At 42.7% G+C, this 20,118-nt stretch overlaps 1 protein-coding gene across 6 annotated transcripts in view; it reads right to left on the bottom strand.

Annotated features, from left to right (window-relative positions):
- Positions 1-7,335: 7,335 nt before the first annotated feature.
- Positions 7,336-20,118, bottom strand: part of PUSL1 (pseudouridine synthase like 1) — a 181,673-nt gene continuing 168,890 nt past the window's right edge. For all 6 annotated transcript variants that reach the window (XM_088482249.1, XM_088482248.1, XM_088482253.1 and 3 more), the window contains 2 exons: positions 18,255-18,417; positions 7,336-7,459 (listed from right to left, as the gene is read on the bottom strand). In XM_088482249.1, coding sequence (XP_088338375.1) covers positions 7,407-7,459; positions 18,255-18,417 — 216 coding nt within the window. In that variant the 3' untranslated portion in view covers positions 7,336-7,406. The remainder of the gene's footprint in view (positions 7,460-18,254; positions 18,418-20,118) is intronic.

Genomic DNA, 20,118 nt, shown 5'->3' with positions numbered 1-20,118 from the left:
CATGGCAATGATCGTCCCCAAATGAGCTGAAATGGAACACTCCAAAAACCCTAAACCATCTAACCCTCTCCAAAACTGGAATAAATTCTGTATATTAAATAAATACACAACAAAAACACAAATAGGAAAGAAAATAGCAAAGACAGAAGCCTAATACAGGGACAGAGAGGGAGGGCGGGGAGTGGAGGGGTGATCCTAACTTGACCTGAGGCAAAACACAAAACATCCACCAGCCGGCATGCAGCCAAAGTTATAAACTAGTGGTAAAACAAAATTCCTCAGGACCCCCAAATATGACGAGTAGCTAGTCCTCAAGTTAGGATGTAAAGCAACATTTTTACCGGTCTAAGGTACGTTTTTAAGCACTAGACTTTCCTCAGCTCATGGCCTAACTGTGATCAACGGAAAAAAAAAAACCTGACGCAATAGTCAATGCAGCTGCATCTGGACTCTAAAACCGAAAAACTGACGAAAAAACTTGTAATAACCATGCAGGAAGACGCAAATAGAGTGGGCGCTGACCAACAGGAGGAGCAGGGACCAACTTGTCCCACCCACTTCAAAGCTCTCTTGACCAAGAAACACTTTGAAAGATCCTCCAGGCCCAAGACACAGAAAAATTTGGGACAGGCCTGCTAATATCATTACCACTATAGCACTGGACCTGTCCCAATGCAAAGAAGCTCTACGCAAAAGCAAGAATAAGCTTTCAACTGGTCTTACCTCGGCTCCCTCCATGGGCCAAAATGCAACGCCATGCCCACCAAGCAACCTGATAAATTGCATGGTCCTGGGAGCTAAGGATTGATATGCTAGCCCCTCCATGCTGGCTTGATAATATGCTGTACAGCAGAAGGGCAAAAATCGCTGATCTAATTAGGCTAGCAGGGCCAAATCGCAAAAATGCAACTAATCAAAATGCGACAAGGCATAGGCAAGCATGTTCTAACACCAGGGGTATGCCTGGCCCAAAATAGACTATTAGAACAATGTACGGCTACATCCAGGTCTTCCAATACGGAAAAACTATGGCTGCTAGGCTTATGCCTTCACCGTCGCTTTGACCAAGTACGCCACTGAATCTGCATAAAGTGCAAAAGTTGTCTCATCAGAGCTGACCATCTGTTCGCTATGTCCAGAAACTGCAGTTATATCTCCACCCCGAGCGGGAGCACCATTCTCTGGCACCGCAGCCTCTGAAAGAGAAACATAAACCAAAAGAACAACAGGACCAGCCATTGTAGACCTTGCACTATCCTACAAAGGAGTGTAAGAATATTGCCCGCATTTGTAGCAGTATTAGGGCTCCCTTCATGGAATATCGTAAGGGGGGGGGGCTGTGGTTACCGCTACTGCCAACGGGGTCAAAGTGTATTATACGGTGTGGTGTGACCAGTGCAATTATCCGAGAAAAGTAGGTTCAGGAACTGTGAGTGGCGCTACTGTGGGAGGAGCTAAAGAAATTAATTATAAACACACACATAGCCCTGTGTGTGACCATTATCCGTGTATACTTAGTATTACCATACAGAGCGGTGTGCTCACCATCAGTTCTCACCTCAGTGTTATAACTACAAACCGTGCATACTGAGTATCATTATACGGAGTGCGCTGTGTAAAGAGTGTTGTGTTCATCATCAGTGTTATCACTATACACTGTGCATACTTAGTAATATCATACAGAGAAGTGTGCTCATCATCAGTGTAATAACTATACCCTGTCTATACTCAGCACTATTATACAGAGCAGTGTATCTTACCTTAGTGGTGTAACTATACAATGTGCATTTTTATACTCAGTACCATCATACAGAGCAGTGTGCACACCTCAGTGTTACAACTATATACCATGTTAACGCAGTACTACTATACAGAGCAGTGTTATAACTATACACTGTGTATACTCAGTGCTCTTATACAGAGCGCTCACCTCAGTGTTATCAATATACCGATAGCTATATAAATAACTATATATAAAAAACTATATGCAATATGTTCTATAAGATCCCATTTATGAGACATTTTACCACAGTATTCGATATTCCGCTGTGGGTCCTGTAATGTATGTATTTCTCCTAGCAATCAAGCCATAAAAATGTAAGAAATCACATCTTATGCCACTACACAAATGTTTAAAAATGTAAGATTTTATTACGTGCCACAGTACCAATTGCATTATTTAATCGAATGCTTGTGGCCTCCAATATATTTGAAAAACCACAAGGAGATTCCGAAACAGAGAGGCAGAACACCTGCGGAATATTAAAAAAGGTGTTGCCAACCATTCCCTCAAAAATTACAAAAGCATTATAGGGATTAAAAGGATTGAAGGCAATTGGCGTACAAAAGGTACTGATACATTTTTAGCGAAGGCAGAAACGAAATCCATATACGAAATTAAAACACTACAGCCGTGGGGTTTAAATACAGATTTTGAACTAAAGTGGTTTTTATAGTTTTTAACATTTTTAAATGGTAAATGGTTTTGATTCATATAACATGATTTAAAATTATTTTTATATTGTGTTTTTATGCTGGTTATTTTATAGATCTTATTACTGTTAACATACATATATGCACTTTTATTATAACTGATATGCAGTTTTATATTTATTGTTTAGAATACCAAAGCCGTTTGCTATATACTAATTATAGTAGAGAATTACCTATTTTGCATTTTTATCATGTTATACAATGATGTCCCCAGGGTAGTTATTTCCGGTGGATGGACAAGTGCTGGAACGCAGACGTACACCCTGACTTGTCCAGTACTTTGCCGTAATGTTAGACCTAGTGGTCATGTGGTTTGCGTCATGTGCTCCATGGCGTTGCACACACACCGAGTCCCCCGCCACCACTTCATGTCCGTGGGTCACGTGGCCGGCAGTATGCGTTCCATTACTAGGCACGCAGGAAGCGTCCTCGAGTTACAGGAAGTGATGATTATCACTAACAAAAGGGGACCTAATTAGCGGTGAGTTTATATATTAGTACTTTGGATGTGTAGAGGTTTATTTTTATTTATACCTATGTCCGCACACTAGACAGGAAATGGGTGGAGACTTGAATCCCTATAAAGACCTGATCCTGGTCTGATATACAAACACACCTAGAAAAAGACCTATAGGTTGAAACGCATTGGTGGAGTATTTTTGTACAGCTCAGTAGGGGGAGCTAATGAAAAGTTCCCCTATATGTATTGATTTGTACCTTTTCAAAAAAGGACTTAAATGGTATGCAGCCATTTATCATGTGTATTTTATGTTGCAATAAATTATTTACTGCTTAACACTATGGATGTGTTCCCCTTATATTTTTTATGACGTCAATAGAATATTAAGGGACACATAGTATTGGAAACTGCTTTTTGGAGGATTCAAGTTTGGATTACTTTATGACTTTCTGGATCATATTGAAGTATTGGTGACATCACTATCCGGAGGAAATTATCTTCCTATGAAAAACGTGACTATATATCAAAGATCTTATATTTGTATCTTTGAAACTATATGTATTAATCCTTACCCGTTAATTCTGGGTTGTGGTGTACCTTTTTAAGGTAGAACGCTTGGACCATTTTTATTTTTTAAGAATTTGTATCTTGTGATCTGGTGTTTATCACTTAAGTATTAAGCAGCCTTCCTTCAGTGTGAGTGCACAAGTGTGTATTTATAATGTGTATACTCTACTATAATACACAGCAGTATGCATACCTCAATGTTATCACTACACACTGTGTATACTATGTACCATTATACATAGTAGTGTGTACACCTCAATGTTATCACTACACACCGTGTATACTTTGCACCACTATACACAGCAGAATGCACACCTCAATGTTATCACTACACTGTGTATATACCGCACTATTATACATGGCAGTGTGTACAGCTCAATGTTATCACTACACACTGTGTATATTCTGCACTATACGCAGCAGTGTGTACACCTCAATGTTATTATCACTACACATTGTGTATATATACTGTACTATTATACATGGCAGAGTGTACAGCTAAATGTTATTATCACTACGCACTGTGTATATACTGCACTACTGTACATGGCAGTGTGTACAGCACAATGTTATCACTACACATTGTGTATATTCTGTACCAATATACACAGCAGTGTGTACACCTCAATGTTATTATCACTACACAATGTGTATATACTGCACTACTATACATGGCAGTGTGTACACCTCAATGTTATTATCACTACACATTGTGTATATACTGCACTACTATACATGGCAGTGTGTACAGCTCAATGTTATTATCACTACACAATGTGTATATACTGTACTATTATACATGGCAGAGTGTTTACCACCAGTGATCACCTCAGTGAGTATAATTAAATATATTTAAACAATGAGAAGAAAGGAAGACAGGGCAGAAATGGAGGCAGATATAAATAAATGGGAAAAGAAAAAGGCAGAATACAGGGTATAAGAACAGTGAAAACATGTAGAGGGGCAGAGAGAAGGAGATGACAAGACAGAGAGAAGAAATAGAAGTAGGTAGAGATAATAAATAGAAGTATAAGTCACATAAAGTGAAGTTTTCCTGTCACTAGCACAGCACCTGCTCAAACAGCCGACCAGAGAAATTTCTATAAAATGGCTGCCAAGCAGCAACTCTGAAATAGCACTGACCCACCCTCTGCCAATCCTATAGGCTAACCAAACCTAACCCAACCCAACAACACTACCTCACTAAACAACTAGCCCCTTCTTGTCTAGAGGCCGACACCCACAGGCTCAGGTGTTTACTTTAACTCCCTGCATATGAAATGCACTCCGTCCTAAGTATGCAATATATCCCTGTTATGTTTGGCCACTATACAGATTAGGCCCACTGTGCTAAATATACGTACACTCTGGGGGTCGTTTAGAGTTGGCTGTGCTGGCAAAGTGATTTTGTGAGGGGGCACACTGCACGCAGATAGATGCTGCGCTATACTCTGCTGATTAAGTGCTGTGTCCAGAGACTCACAGGTGGCTGTGCTGGCAAAGTGACTGTGTAAGGGGGCACACTGTACGCTGATGTATGCTGCGTTATACTCTGCTGATTAAGTGCTGTGTCCAGAGACTCACAGGTGGCTGTGCTGGCAAAGTGACTGTGTAAGGGGGCACACTGTACGCTGATGTATGCTGCGTTATACTCTGCTGATTAAGTGCTGTGTCCAGAGACTCAAAGGTGGCTGTGCTGGTAAAGTGACTGTGTAAGGGTGCACACTGCTCGCTGATGTATGCTGCGCTATACTCTGCTGATTAAGTGCTGTGTCCAGAGACTCACAAGTGGCTGTGCTGGTAAAGTGACTGTATATAGGGTGCACACTGCTCGCTGATGTATGCTGCGCTATACTTTGCTGATTAAAGGGGCTGTGTCCAGACTCACAAGTGGCTTTGTGTGCAAAAAAAAAATGTTTAAACAAGTAAAAAAAATCTTTGAAGAAAGTTAAAAGTTTCAAAAGTAAAAAAATAAAGAAGTTTGTTTGTACTGTACCCCACTCTGTATACAAGTACTGTGACTCCTTGGGCCTTAGACCCTCATTGAGAGTCTGTCGCTAGCACTGTGCGCTCGCAAGTGGTCCGATGGTTTGCGTACGCGCATGCTTCGTTCTGCGCATGCACGAACTACTCTGTGCGATCGCAGGTTGCTCGCTCGCCCCAGTAAAGACAGCCCAGTGAAATGAGTGACAGGAGAGACCGTTTTTTGGGGCAGTGGGGAGTGGAGGTGCGAACGCAGGTGTGCCTGAGTGTTTCAACGCCGTTTTAGAGGCATGCATAATTAACATGCAGCGTCATAGTACACGTCACATACTTGTTTTTTTACACTGAAGTCCTCACAGTGCTTGCGGTAGGGTAAGGCAACCACAAGCGCTGCGATCGCTTCCGATTGTCCTCGATGTATCAATGTCTGGAGATGACGTGTGCTGGTGGGCAGCTCTGCCTGTGCAATTGGGCGTACGCTGGCAGCTCGCTAAGATATGGTGGGCGTGCTTATGCCTTGGCGAGCGATCGCATCCCGTGGCGTCACTTTGACAAATTTGCATTTAGCGAGAGACTCTGAATGAGGTCCTTAGTCCCCTGTGTGTCCATAACACACAAGTACTGTGACTCAGTAGTGAGTGGCAATGCTTCATAGATGTACTTTAAACTGCAGTGTCTGTGCCGCCAGTCTGTCGCTTAGTAACCAGCCAGCTCACTGCAGCCTTTGGCCAATAATAGTGAAAATAATATTGTGAGCTGTGAGGTGGTCTAAATTGACTGTAAATGACTGTAAATGTTATTGGGGTTAATAATACTGTAGGAAAAGCCCAAATTATGTGATTTTAGCTTTTTTTTTTGTCAATTTTTGAAAAAAAATCGAAAACAAAAACCCAAACCAGTCATGGCGCTTTGGCAAATCCAAACGATGAATCAGAGCTAAATCCAAAGTGACTGTGTAAGGGGGGACACTGCACGATGATGTATGCTGTGCTATACTCTGCTGATTGTTATTGGGGTTAATAATACTCTAGGAACAAAAAAAGTCCCAAATTATGTGATTTTAGCTTTTTTTGGTCAGTTTTTGTAAAAAAAAAAAAACGAAATCTAAATCCAATTCCCAAACCAGTCATGGCGGTTTGGCAAATCCAAATCCGGACGACAAATCAGAGCGAAAACCAAATCCAGATAAAATGAACCGTCGCACATCCCTACGTTTTATACGATTAGTCCTACTTATTTTCTATCATTGCTGCATCCTGCTGATTTAGAATTACCCATAGATACGTACACTGGGGCTGTGATTGTTACATGAGTATGAAGATACTATACAGCGGCCACATGTCCAGCGTCTTCACTAAAACCAGGCACCTGATCTAGGATGAAGCAAAATGAAAGTTTTCTGTTTTTAAAGCTCATTTTCTTGCTAGAAAAGACTGAGTTTTTTAACTTTGTTGGTGAATTGATGCACAGACATAGTATAGACATATGTCATTACTTTATCTGAGTATGAAGAATAGGTGGGTGTGATTAATAAAGAAAATACATTCATTTCTAGCAATGCACCACTGTGGATTGGAGGGGGCCTCATACTCAGGTGTTGCTGCGTGTACTGCCCTGAGGTACTCAGGTGTTGCTGCGTGTACTGCCCTGCTCTGGTCTGTACACCAGGCAGCAACTCTCAACTGACTTCAATAACAACGTGAACCACCTACCCATACTGTACTGATATTTGTACTTCCTATCATGGCTCCATTTGTGGGTAGTTTATTTTCTATCTCCTCTTGGACATTCTGTAAATCATAATAATTTTTTTCCATAAAAAGACAACAATGTTAATAAAAACATGTTTAATAAAATACTATATTCCACAAAATCTCAAAGAAAGGTGAAAAGTCTCTGGTCTTTACGCGTCCCCCAACATAGATTGTCCCAGCTCAGTTTTGTCTGTCTTTAAATCTAAAGATACAAATAGGAAACAAAGGTTAAATAGCAAGTAAGCCATGTGAATGTGGAGCTGTCACATACAGGGTAGCAATGGGTTGGGTATGGGTTCTCGGCGGTCAGGATGCCGCGGCATCCCGTCAGACAGAATCCCGACCCCCGTAGGTAAGTATAGTACTACTAACCCTAACCCCTACCCTCCCTCCCTCCCCGGTGTCTAAACCTAACTTCCCCCTCCCAGTAATTAGACCATCGGCATCCCACATGCCGACATGCTGACTACATCCAGGTAGAAAGGAGTATTCGCCACAGTAGGCCTGCACCTGTGGGCAACAGATGTTAGGGCAGTGCCTTCACTGTATACATGAACTGAGGGAAAGGGGAAGATTCCACTAATGTAAGATAACCGCAGTGGGGAAAAGTGAATTATATCGGCAGGTGGAGATTTCCCCGAGGACCAGGATTCATCCTGAGGGAGAATAATAGGGTTTTGGCAAAAAATTTGCTCAAAGGCAGAAAACACAGTGACTCCCTGGGCTGTACCCCACTGTGTATACAAGCACCATGACTCCTTGGGTCGTAGCCCTCTGTGTATCTGTATACAGGCACTGTGACTCCTTGGGCCTTAGCCCTCTGTGTATACATGCACCATGACACCTTGGGCCTTAGCCCTCTATGTGTGCATAACACACAAGTACTGTGACTCAGTAGTGAGTGGCAATGCTTCATAGATGTGCTTTAAACTGCGGTGTCTGTGCCGACAGTCTGTCGCTTAGTAACCAGCCAGCTCACTGCAGCCTTTGGCCAATAATGGTGAAAATAATATTGTGAGCTGTGAGGTGGTCTAAATTGACAGTAAATGACTGGAAATTAATGTTATTGAGGTTAATAATATTCTAGGAACAAAAAAAAGCCCAAATTATGTGATTTTAACTTTTTTTTGTCAAGTTTTGTAAAAAAATCCAAATCCAAATCCAGTCATGGCGGTTTGGCAAATCCAAACGACGAATCAGAGCCAATTCCAAAATGACGGTGTATAGGGGGCACACTGTACGTTGATGTATGCTGTGCTATACTCTGCTGATTGTTATTGAGGTTAATAATACTCTAGGACAATGGTTCCCAAACTGTGTTCCGTGGCACCCTGGGGTGCCTCAGGACACTTGCAGGGGTGCCTCAGGTTGGTGGTCCAGCACCAAATCAAATTAGCTCAAAGGCAGAAAAACACTAACTCGTTGGGCTATAACCCACTGTGTATACAAGTACTGTGACTCCTTGGGCCGTAGTCCACTATGTATACGAGCACCGTGACTCCTTGGGCTGTACCCCACTGTGTACCCCTCAGCTGTAGTGGAAGTAGAGGTCACAGCATGCCTAGTGTCATTATTTCAAATACATATAGATACAAAGAAAATTATACTGAAATTAAATAACAATTTTTTTTCAAATCAAAACTTTAAGGCAAATATACATTATAGAATAAAAAAATACAAAATATAACAAAATTAAACTGATATGTAACAGCTGACATGTGGTGATACTGTTTCTTACGAAATTAACCCAACTTTATAAAGAATTAAAGCATTACGCAAAACAATAATAAAATCTGTAACAATAATATAAAAACTCTAAATAAATGATGTTTTATCCAACATATTCATTTTCAAGTCACTTCTTACTTTTAAAAGCACGCTCTTCACCAGGTGAATAGAAAAGACAAAAAACTTTGACCCCAATCATTCGCTAGAGAAACGCAGCTGAATCGATCCCATGGTGACCAGCTGATTGCTCCTCCCCTCACAGACCTTTAAATCACTGCTATATTATAGAAGGCACATTTCCTCTTCACGTCACCCTGTCACCACTGAAGTCTTTTGTGCATCTATGAACCCTGTGCTTTTTAGCTTAAAACAAGTGCCTTGTCACACCACCATTAATTTAAACCTGCGGAACCAATCCTTGTAACTTAGTTGTGTTTGGCTAGTTGACCTCCTAGGATGAACCAAAACTGGAGAAAGTGAGTCCGAAATCTAGTTTGAAACTCACAGTGCATTTAGTTGCATCAGTACTCAATGCTGCAGCTAGACTCATCTTCCTCTCCCACTGCTACACATATGCCTCCCTTCTCTGCCAACTCCTTCACTGATCCCCTTCACCTACAGAATCCTCTTCAAACTCCTAACCATCATGTACAAGACCCTCTCCAACTCCACAGCTCCCTACATCCCCAACCTCATCTCCTTACACTCCCTCCCGCCCTCTCCGGTCGGCCAATGACTGCAACCTTATCTCCCTCACATCTTACTCCAGAATTCAAAATGTCTCCCGTGCTGCTCCCACTATTGGAACGATCTCCTTTGTTCCATCAGACTATCCCAAGTCTTCCTTGCTTCAAGCGGGCACTGATAACCCACCTGTACATAAAAGCATATCCATCCACTCCTTAACCATGACACTGTGTAGTCTACTTCACTTTTTTGCATTCGCCAATTCTCTCTCCCCTGCTCCAGCCCTGAGCACCCCATACACTGCCTCACGCCTTATGTCTTCCGTTTGGCTCCTTCCTTCCCTTTAACACTGTAAGCTCTATGAGCAGGGCCTTCCTCCCTCCTGTTCTCAGTACCTACTTCACTTGCAGGGATGTAGTTTATATCCTGGCTGTCGAGGTGCCGGCGCTCTGGATGCTGGCACCAGTCAATCCTGGAGCCAGCATCCCAATGGTAAATATTGGGGGGGGGGAGGGATTAGGGTTAGTCACTAGGGGGAGGGTTAGGCTGTTGGGGGGGGAGGTTAGGTTTAGGCTGTGGAGGGGGGTTAGGTATAGCGTTAGGATACTAACCGACAAGCGTCAGTATCCTAAACCTCTCGGGATGCCAACCGCCGGGATCCTGAGCACTGGCAACCCGTAGCTCCTTGGGCTCGCTGCCCCTGAACTCCACTCCGACAATCTAGACCCGTTTTATGTGCCCATGCCAATAGCTACAGATTACAGCTTACTTAACGTTATTATTACTGCACCCCTTGCATCAGTGGCTGTGTTGAGATTTGTAGTGCTAATTGTTACTTGTCTACTGTATTGCACTATACTGTTTTACCCTCTACTGTCTTCTAGTTTTGCCCTCTGTACGGCGCTGCAGGCTACATGTGGCATCAGTTTATTAATAATAATATTAACAGCTGTATGGCTATGCAGCATGGACAGAGAAAGACAATCAAGAACTGGTGCTGAAATGTGTAGACGTAGTATAACAGACTTGTCATTGTGTCACTTCCCTCTTATTGTCATTAAGAAGATAAAATAAGAGCATGTGCTTTGAAATCCAGTCAGCTGTGCAGTAACTTACCATAAAGAGCTTTATCTTCCTTTATTTCAGTTAATCAGGCTTCATTAAATGAAGAGCACTGGTGTCTTTGTACGAGACAAACACAAGGATACGCTATGAATCTTATCTTGTACTGCGGCGGTGAATCCAAATAAAGCTTCCCAATTATTGTCCTTCCGCAACCAACCTACAGCAGTAGTAACCTAGACACAGTGGACCTCACATACGAAATATAAAATGGTTGAGACAGTACAAAATCATTTGGCGCATTTGCAATGCTGCCAACGTTCATGGCAAGGCCGGCGCTACTAGGCAAACTTAGGCAGTTGCCTAAGAGCGCCGGCCACTGCAGGGCGCCTCTGGAATAATGTGTAGTGCGTACCGCACATAAGTGCAGCCCGCACTACACTACTAGTAACAAACACACAGGCTCCGGATCCGGCAGACAGACTCATCAGCTGCTGCACCCACTGCCCGAGCCGGGCTGGAGCTCACTCATGAGCTCCATTTTCCGGCTCCTGCAGTGGGTGATGGGAGAGACGTCATGACGTCTCTCCCATCATGCAGAGTGGGCCGGTCCGGGGGGACAGAGGAGCGGACGCCGGAGCGGGTATTAAGGTAAGTGGAGTTTTTTTTTTTTTAACGTGTGTGTCTGTCTGGCCATGGGATCACAGCTTGGGGTACTGCTAGGGGGGGACTACTACTGGGGGCAGTGCTGGGGGGAGGGGGACTGCCACTGGGGGCACTGCTGGGGGGGGGGGGAACTACCACAGGGGGCACTCCTGGAGGGACTACTACTGGAGGCACTGCACTGGTGTGACCACAACCTGGGGCACTATATAAGGGGCACTGCATGGGGGAACCACTACTGGGAGCATTGTATAAGGGGTACTGCATAAGGGCTTGTGTAGCTATACGAGGGTGGTGGGAGGCGCAAGGTTGGCGAAATGCCTAGGGTGCCAAGAAACCTTGCACTGGCCCTGGTTCATGGGCAAAGCTATAGGTCTCCTTGCAATAGATGGGAGTTACAGCACTGTTGCGCGGTACGATTAGTAAAATGAGATTAAGCAGTGGAGAGGAAAGTTTACATTGTGGAAGGCTGCAAAGCTATTTCTACTCCACAAAAGGTCTTGAATTGTGTACAAGCTCTGAGTTCAGAGATCGGGTCTTGTCTTGTACTTTTTACGGGTTGAATTTGTATCTTGGGGTAAATGTACTAAGCCTTGGAGAAAGATAAAGTAAAGAGAGATAAAGTACCTGCTCCTGTCAGTTTACAGGCTGTGTTTGAAAAATGACAGTTAGGAGCCGATTGGTTGGTACTTTAACTCTCCAAGGCTTAGTACTTTACATCTACCCCTGTACAGTGCGAAAAAGATAAAAACACTAAAACATACAGATTTGTCCACATACAGCCCTTTTAGTCGCGCCATTGCGTGGCGGGGCTCGGTAGCACCCCGTCTTTTTGTACAACTTTTTTCCCTTAAAATGCGTCCTATTTGCAAATTGATGCATAAAGGGCACAAAAGCATCTTATGCTGATTAAAATATGCAATTTGCCTATAATCTGTGTGACACTGCGGGTGTATCTGCATGCGAAACGCTACTTTGCATTGTTACAGCCGCTGACACTGTAACGTAGCATTTCGCATGCTGATATCACTGCAGTGGCACAGAGAATATAGGCATGCTGCATATCACTGCAGTGGCACAGAGAATATAGGCATGCTGCATATCACTGCAGTGGCACAGAGAATATAGGCATGCTGCATATCACTGCAGTAGCACAGAGAATATAGGCATGCTGCATATCACTGCAGTAGCACAGAGAATGTAGGCATGCTGCATATCATTTTATTCAGCAGAAGCTGCATGTGCGCCCTATTCTCATCACTTTGTGAATAAGATACATTTTAAGAGGAAAAGTCTCAGGAAAAGACTCTTAGCGTAGCGCACGCCACTCACGCATTATGCATAGCACACAGAGGATAGATGTATGTGGACACATCTGCACAAAAATACCACATGTAATGAAGTAACATGTAATAAAGGAGATCCTGATGTCTTCTCACGAAAGATTCATGTAAACTACAAAATTTGGCTTAATCTAGTATATGAGGAAAATATCTAAAAAAAATAATCATTTAATAAAAAAAGATTTATAGTGACAGGAGGTTGGGCATGGAGGTGATGTTACTCTTATGCGCAGCGAGCATGTACTTATTTTGCTGCCTGCACAATGACATAGGCACACCTGTAGTTTGCGGAGGAACCTGAAAGAACACATTCACCTTAGATTGAGTACAAAACCATATTTGTGTTGTGTAGAAAATGGGCTTCTTAAGGGACATCCAATGATTTCACATGACGGCCAATATGTAGGTGAGTGATCACAGAGGCATTTAATAGACTGGAGCAGTACTCCTGAGAATGCAGCCTATCTATTCACATCCCGTCTCCGTGAGGTCACTGGTTACCTTTGATAAGCTACATTCTAATGAATATTAGAATGTAGGTGATGATTGATGCACTTTACAATCTAAATACAGTATCACCCAAAAATACATGGTTTAGGCGGACCTAAAAATCAACTAGAGGATTTTAGTATAAAAATAAATACGGAATAGATTAAAATATGGATGTGTCTGGCATGAAATAGATCTTACTCTTTATTTATATCTGCTCAGCTCTCTTTAGATCAGATTTATATTGTCTTTACCATGTAAAATATCTGCTTCTTGTACCTGGTGTGATAAAGGCACAGGACTAATGGACAGAAGCTAATTGGCAACATTGATTGGCAGAGCACCTGTGAGTGGCTGATATAAGGTGTGTCCATTGCTAGTCTCAGTCTCTCACTACCTGGGGAACAGGCAGGAGACCTGTTAAGAGACACTGGCTGTAAGTAGTGTGCTAATATTGTTGATTCCTCCACGCTGAGAGGTGAAATAATTTTGTTTAGTTAGAGCCGGACAGACTAAGGTTTTCTTTTATGTTTTATTTATCTTTACGCTGCAAAATAAAACTAGTAGCAGCTACTTATACCAGGGCCCTGGACTGGTGTGCTACTAACTGGCTGCTGTGTGAACGTGCACCTGTCTATCCTGTAGACACCATTCATACCCTGATCTTTTCACACTGGTTAGATCAGTGACCTTATGGTCAGCTATATGCTTTCTTATATCTTACGTTCTGCTGAAGCCAGTGTGCTAGTCCATCTTCACATCAGCTTTACCTATTTACTAGCCCTCTCCTGTGCCCTCCACAACTGTGTCCCCCTCCCACACACCAATCAGATAACTCATTCATAATACATAGTTTTCTGAAAGCTCATATTGACAAATGTACCAGTTTTTATGGGCAGGGTCTGCCAAACAGAGGCGCTTTAAGAAAGGAGGGGGCCCATGTGCAAGATCAGATCAGGCCCTCTTCTCTCCAGAGGCGCAGTACTCTCTGGCATTGTGCCAGAGTCTACTGCGCATGCGTAGGTCACTAGGAACATGTCGCCCGCGTCGCGTTGCCGGGACATCTCTACTGCGCATGTGCGAGTCACTGGGGAAATGGTTGTGATGGCAATTTTCCTGGTGATTTCTGCAGCGCTGCAGCTAGCACTGGCCCGATGGAGAGGTGAGTATATTTAATTGGGTGCAGGGTGTGGGACCCCTGGACCCAGGGGCCCGTGTGCACTCCACACCTTGCACCCATTATAAATATGCCTCTGCTGCCTACAGATGTTACTTTAGTGGTTTTTGTATTCCTTTTGCCTTTTACCTATATCCTGTTTTATTAACTAGTATACTGAACCCAGCAAATGCGGTCCCAACTCCCCCTATCTCTTTCCACCAGGTGGCAGCTGTAAGTGGGAGGAAGCACACGCCGCCACGCCTGCTGTGCTTGACCATCTTAGAACATGTCATCCTCGATTATTATTTATTTTTATTTATTAACAGTTTCTTATATAGCGCAGCATATTCCGTTGCGCTTTACAATTGGAAACATTGATAGAACAAAACAGGGTAATAACAGACAGACATAGAGGTAAGAGGGCCCTGCTTGCAAGCGGGAGGGGATGTGATAAGACATGGAAGCTATGAAGGTTATGTGGTCAGTTCTGGAATCTGATAAGCTTGTCTGAAGAGGTGAGTTTTCAGGGAACGCTTGAAGGATTGAAGAGTAGAGGTAAGTCTTATTGTGTGTGGTAAGGCATTCCATAGAGTGGGTGCAGCCCGAAGAAAGTCCTGTAACCGTAAATGGGAGCAAGTAATGCGTGGGGATGAGAGACGCAGTTCTTGTGCTGAGCGGAGAGGTCGGGGTGGGAGATATTTTGAGATGAGTGAAGAGATGTATGTTGGTGTAATTCGGTTAATGGCCTTATGTGTAAGTAACAGTATTTTGTATTGAATACGGTAGAAAACCGGCAACCAATGGAGGGACTGACAGAGCGGGGCAGCAGACGATGAACGTTTGGCAAGGAAGATAAGCCTAGCAGCTGCATTCATAATGGATTGTTTTTGGGAAGACCAGTAAGGAGACTATTGCAATAGTCAATGCGGGAAATAATGAGTGCATGGATTAGAGTTTTTGCAGTGTCTTGTGTGAGATATGGTCGAATTTTGTATATGTTTTTTAGATGTATGTAACATGATTTTGAGACAGATTGAATGTGGGGAACAAAGGACAATTCAGAATCAAGGATGACACCAAGGCAGCGAGCTTGTGGGGTGGGGTGGGGTGGATTGTTGAGTTATCAACAGTGATAAAGAGATCAGATTGGTAACTGTTATTGGCCGGTGGAAATATAATTAATTCTGTTTTATACAGATTGTCTGTCTAACTTTTCCCTAAAAAGGAGCATGCACTTATTGAACCATTATAAAACAGTGGTTTTAAACCTCAACCCTTATGTTTTCCCAAAAGGTCGAGTTTTCAGGGTTTATTACTGTGGAAAGAGGTGGGATAATCAGTCAACCAACAAAATAGATCAAATGCTCATGAGTAAAAAAACAATACAAACACATGACCTTTTGTTGGTCCCTGATGACTGGAGTTGACAAACCCTGATATAAACCAATGCACGTGGGTTAATCTGGGTATGTATGTAGCCTGTGTTTTCTCTCCTAGAAGTGAACTGGGTTGTCTAGCATCTCCCAGCCAGCACTATACTGAGATACAGCTCATTTTTATTTATTAAGGAGTTTAAAAGGTCAGTATATATTACCAAAATAAAAGATAAATAAATGACATGGATTCATTAGCATAAACATTAATATCATCATCATCACCTTTATGGGTCTGTATAAGCAGATAGTGATCACATAGCCTATTATACGCCTACTACATGGGGTGACATAGTATTAGAGAGAGTGTGGCCATTCCATGTGTTGGCAGGAGCATGCTCACTGCGCCCCTAAGAGACTATCAGTGGCATCACACTGTGGGAAGATTGTCATCTTTAAGCACATTGGCTTTGGATGGTCACATGGGAAATTAGTGTCACAACAGCTAATAAAACAAGTGTTAAAAAACACAGTGGACAATGGAACAAGAAGGAAAACATTTAAGCATAACATTATAGAATGGAACGGATGAGAGTAGACTGAATGTCTCTCTACCATTTTATCTTGGGTGTTAGCTCACCACCTGAAATGTAATATTACAAAAGTCAATAATATTTCCACCAGCCAATGATAATTACCGTCCTGACATATCTATTTCTGTTAATAACACGACCACTAACCTTACCCCTGAAGCTTGCTGTCTAGGTGCCATCCCTGACGCTGAACCTTTGTTCCCCACATTATGTCCCACATTGAATATTGCAATAGTCTCCTTACTTGTCTTAAACCTAAACAGACTTTCACCACTATAATCTAGTTTGAATGTAGGGCCTAAGATTGATCCCACTTGCAAAACGTTCATCTTCTGCTGGTCCGCTTTGTCCATTGTAGTCCATTTTGTTTAGTTCTTTTATCAAATTCAATATAATATACTTCTACTTACACATAGGGCAAATCAGCCAAACATACATCTCCTGGCTTATTTCAGAATATCTCCCAGCTCGACCATCCGCTTTACATAAAATCTGCAATTCTCATCCAAACACATTACCTGCACCCATTCACAGTTACTGGACTTTTTTCCGGGCTGCACCCACTCTGTGGAATGCCCTCCCACACACAATAAGACTTTCCTCTAGTCTCCAAACCTTCAAGGGTTCCTTGAAAACTCATCTCTTCAGACAATCTTATCAAATTCCAGAACTCGCATAAAATCCATAAACTATCCTACCCAATTCCATCCCCTCTATACAGTCCACACATAACTTCATACTTTCTCTTTCTACACTTAGATATCCTGGTGACTCTCGGCCTGATTCAGCAGTGATTGCAACTGCGATTACGCACGTAATCGGACAATTGTTGCATTTTGCGCATGTGTATGCATCGCAGTGTGTGTGTGCAAACACTCCACTGCGATCCATTGTGTACGCGGTGACTACGCAGACCCATCGCAGAGTGATTGACAAGAAGTACCGTTTGGGGGTGGTGCCAGTGCGTTTGTACACTGTTGCAGGGGCGTGCATAAATTAGCCATTGCAATGCCATATGCAACTTAGGCTTTCACCGCATGCGATGAGGTTAGCAATTTTTGAGTTAGGTAAGACCTTGTGCAAGTGTGCGTGAGTACTCTATGCTACCGATGTTTTCTCAGTCTTGCTAAGTATTCTGGATGTGTGTAAGGTAAAGAGGGCATCCTTATGTTAGGCTGCGTATGGCTTTGCGATCGCAATCATTACTGTATCTTAGCAGTGAGACTGCGTGCGTAATCGCTATTGCGATCCACACTGAATCAGGCCCTCTATGCCAATATTCCTGTGTGATAGGATCATACGAACCTCTGCTATCTGGCTGGACCAATATGCAATATGTAGCATTTACCCTCATGTATACTGTAAATTGTAAGCTTGCGATGAGGGCTCTCTTACCTCTTTGTCTGTCTGTTATTACCCAATCTTGTTTTATTACAGTTTTGTTCCCAATTGTAAAGTGCAACAGAATATGCTGCCACTATATAAGTAACTGGTAATAAATAAACTGATAGAAGACATATAGGCAAAGCAGAAGAAATGGGGTGTACAATCATTTATAATCTTAAGTAGTTTTGCAACTACGCTGTTGTCTGCTCCTAAATATCCAATTTCTGAGTAAGGTCAGGGCTTGTGCAAGTGTGCGTGAGGGGTCGGTGGTACGTGTCCTATGGTTTCGCTATTCTGCTAAGTATTACGGATTTGTGCAATATAAAGTGGGCATCCTTGTGTAGTGCTGAGATTGCATTGCAATGGATTAGCATAATTTCACAGTGAGACTGCGTGCGTAATCGCTATTGAATTCGCATCTGCGATCCTTACTGAATCAGGCCCAGAATCCCTTATTGCAGAGGTTCTGGTAGGGAAATCTTGTGGCCACCCGGTCGGCTATTACAATACTCACCTATCTTGGCATACTCAACTTCTTTCAGAAACAGCCCACAGGGTGGAGCGATGATCTTTCCTGAAAAAAGAAGGGTCTCACGAGATTCCAGATGAAGTCTAATTTGTTGAGGTAATAGAAGACCCAGACCCACCGCAACCAGGGCACTTGTCATCCTCCTGACCTGAAAGGTAACATTCATCATAAAACAAGAGGTAAGATCAGCAGCACAGCCAGATCAGATGCCACATTAGACACATTTGTTTAGGGAAAATGTCCATTTTAATTTGGTTGTCCTGCAATCAAAGCACCTGTTCTATTCATGCTTTAAAAATAATTACAAATGGCCAAAGAAAAGGAGGTTTGTAGGGCTAGAGCATTAGCAAAATGCATAGGAGTCTTTCTGGAGGTCAGTATAGGGCTCATACTGTACAATACTGACCCTTACACACCCCTCCTACTCCTGTTCAAACTCTGTAAGAGCAAATGTGTCCTAGTTGCCATAGGGACATATGTGTAAAGAGATTTGGTGTGTAATAGAAAAATAGCAATTTGTGGAGGAAAAAAGGCAAATTGTGTTTTTACGTCAAACTCTACATTAGCCCCATTGTTTCAGTGATTCATACATAACACTTCCAACAAACTCTGTAATAGCCCATCACCAACTAAAATCCATCCAAGCATTTTTAAAGTGGAAAAGAGCATCGGACTAGACAAGTCACACTATTATTATTATTATCATTTATATATATGAAGTAGATGAAAGTATAGTAAGGAGAAGCACAAGAGGGCCTTGCTCGTAAGAACTTACAACAGTCTTTACAGCCCGTTTGAAGGATTGTAGAGAGGTGGAGAGTCTGATGGGAAGAGGGAGAGAGTTCCAAAGGTGAGCTGCACGGGCAAAATCTTGGAGGTGGGAGTGGGAGGAAGTAATGTTGGCATGAGAGGCAGCGTGCATTAGTTGAACGAAGAGGGTGGAGAGGAGAGTGAAGGGAGATGAGGTTAGAGATGTAAATGGGAGAGGAATGGGTGAGGGCTTTGTAAGCGAGTGTGAGAACCTTGAATTGGGTTCTGGAAGTGAAGGGGAGCCAGTGGAGGGCTTGTAGGAGAGGGGAGGCAGATGTAGAGCATTTGGAGAGGAAGATGAGCCCAGCATAAGCATTGAGGACAGACTGGAGAGGATAGAGATGGGAGTTGGAGAGACCAGATAGAAGGAGGTTACAGTAGTCCAATCTGGAGATGACCAGGAAACCACTTGGGGGCGGGGGCCATTTACCACAGAGTGACCTGGCACTGGCCTAGTTTGCGCAGGTCTGCAAGAAAGCGGCAAAGTGAACACTGATGACTACTATATCCTCTTTGCTCCAGATACTGGACATTTTTGACGGTAAACATAAGCCCATTATTACTTAGATTTTTTAAAAATTCCCTTTGAATTATTGTTAGTAATTATAATAAGTAGAAAGTGACTGATCGACATGGACTTAAGTTGACAGGGTCAAAAAGTTGACATGCAAATGGTCGACACAGAAAAGGTCAACACATTTTTTGTTTGTAATTTTAACCCTAATCTCAACCCTCCCCTTAGTGTCTAACCCTAACCCTCCCTTGGTGGCTAACCCTAGCATACATAAAAAATACAATGTGTCTTCCTTTTCTGTGTCGACCATTTGCATGTCGGTAGATATACTAACTAAGTGGGAATAGAGGGCATAAACCACAATCACATGTAATTTTCATAAATTATAAATGTGCATAAGTGCGTACATTTATTCCATTTCATTACATGCTTACAGACTGGTTCTCTATTACTCATCTTCCCTCACAAACCATCTTTGAGGATGCTTTACACTGTATAGGAGCTAAAGACTACATGATGTTACCT

The sequence above is a fragment of the Taudactylus pleione genome, unplaced genomic scaffold (assembly GCF_031769625.1).
Source record: "Taudactylus pleione unplaced genomic scaffold, aTauple2 ptg000284l, whole genome shotgun sequence".
In the NCBI taxonomy this organism is placed as follows: domain Eukaryota; kingdom Metazoa; phylum Chordata; class Amphibia; order Anura; family Myobatrachidae; genus Taudactylus; species Taudactylus pleione.
The sequence above is the reverse complement of the archived record's forward strand: the minus strand, read 5'-3'. Positions and strand labels throughout refer to the sequence as shown.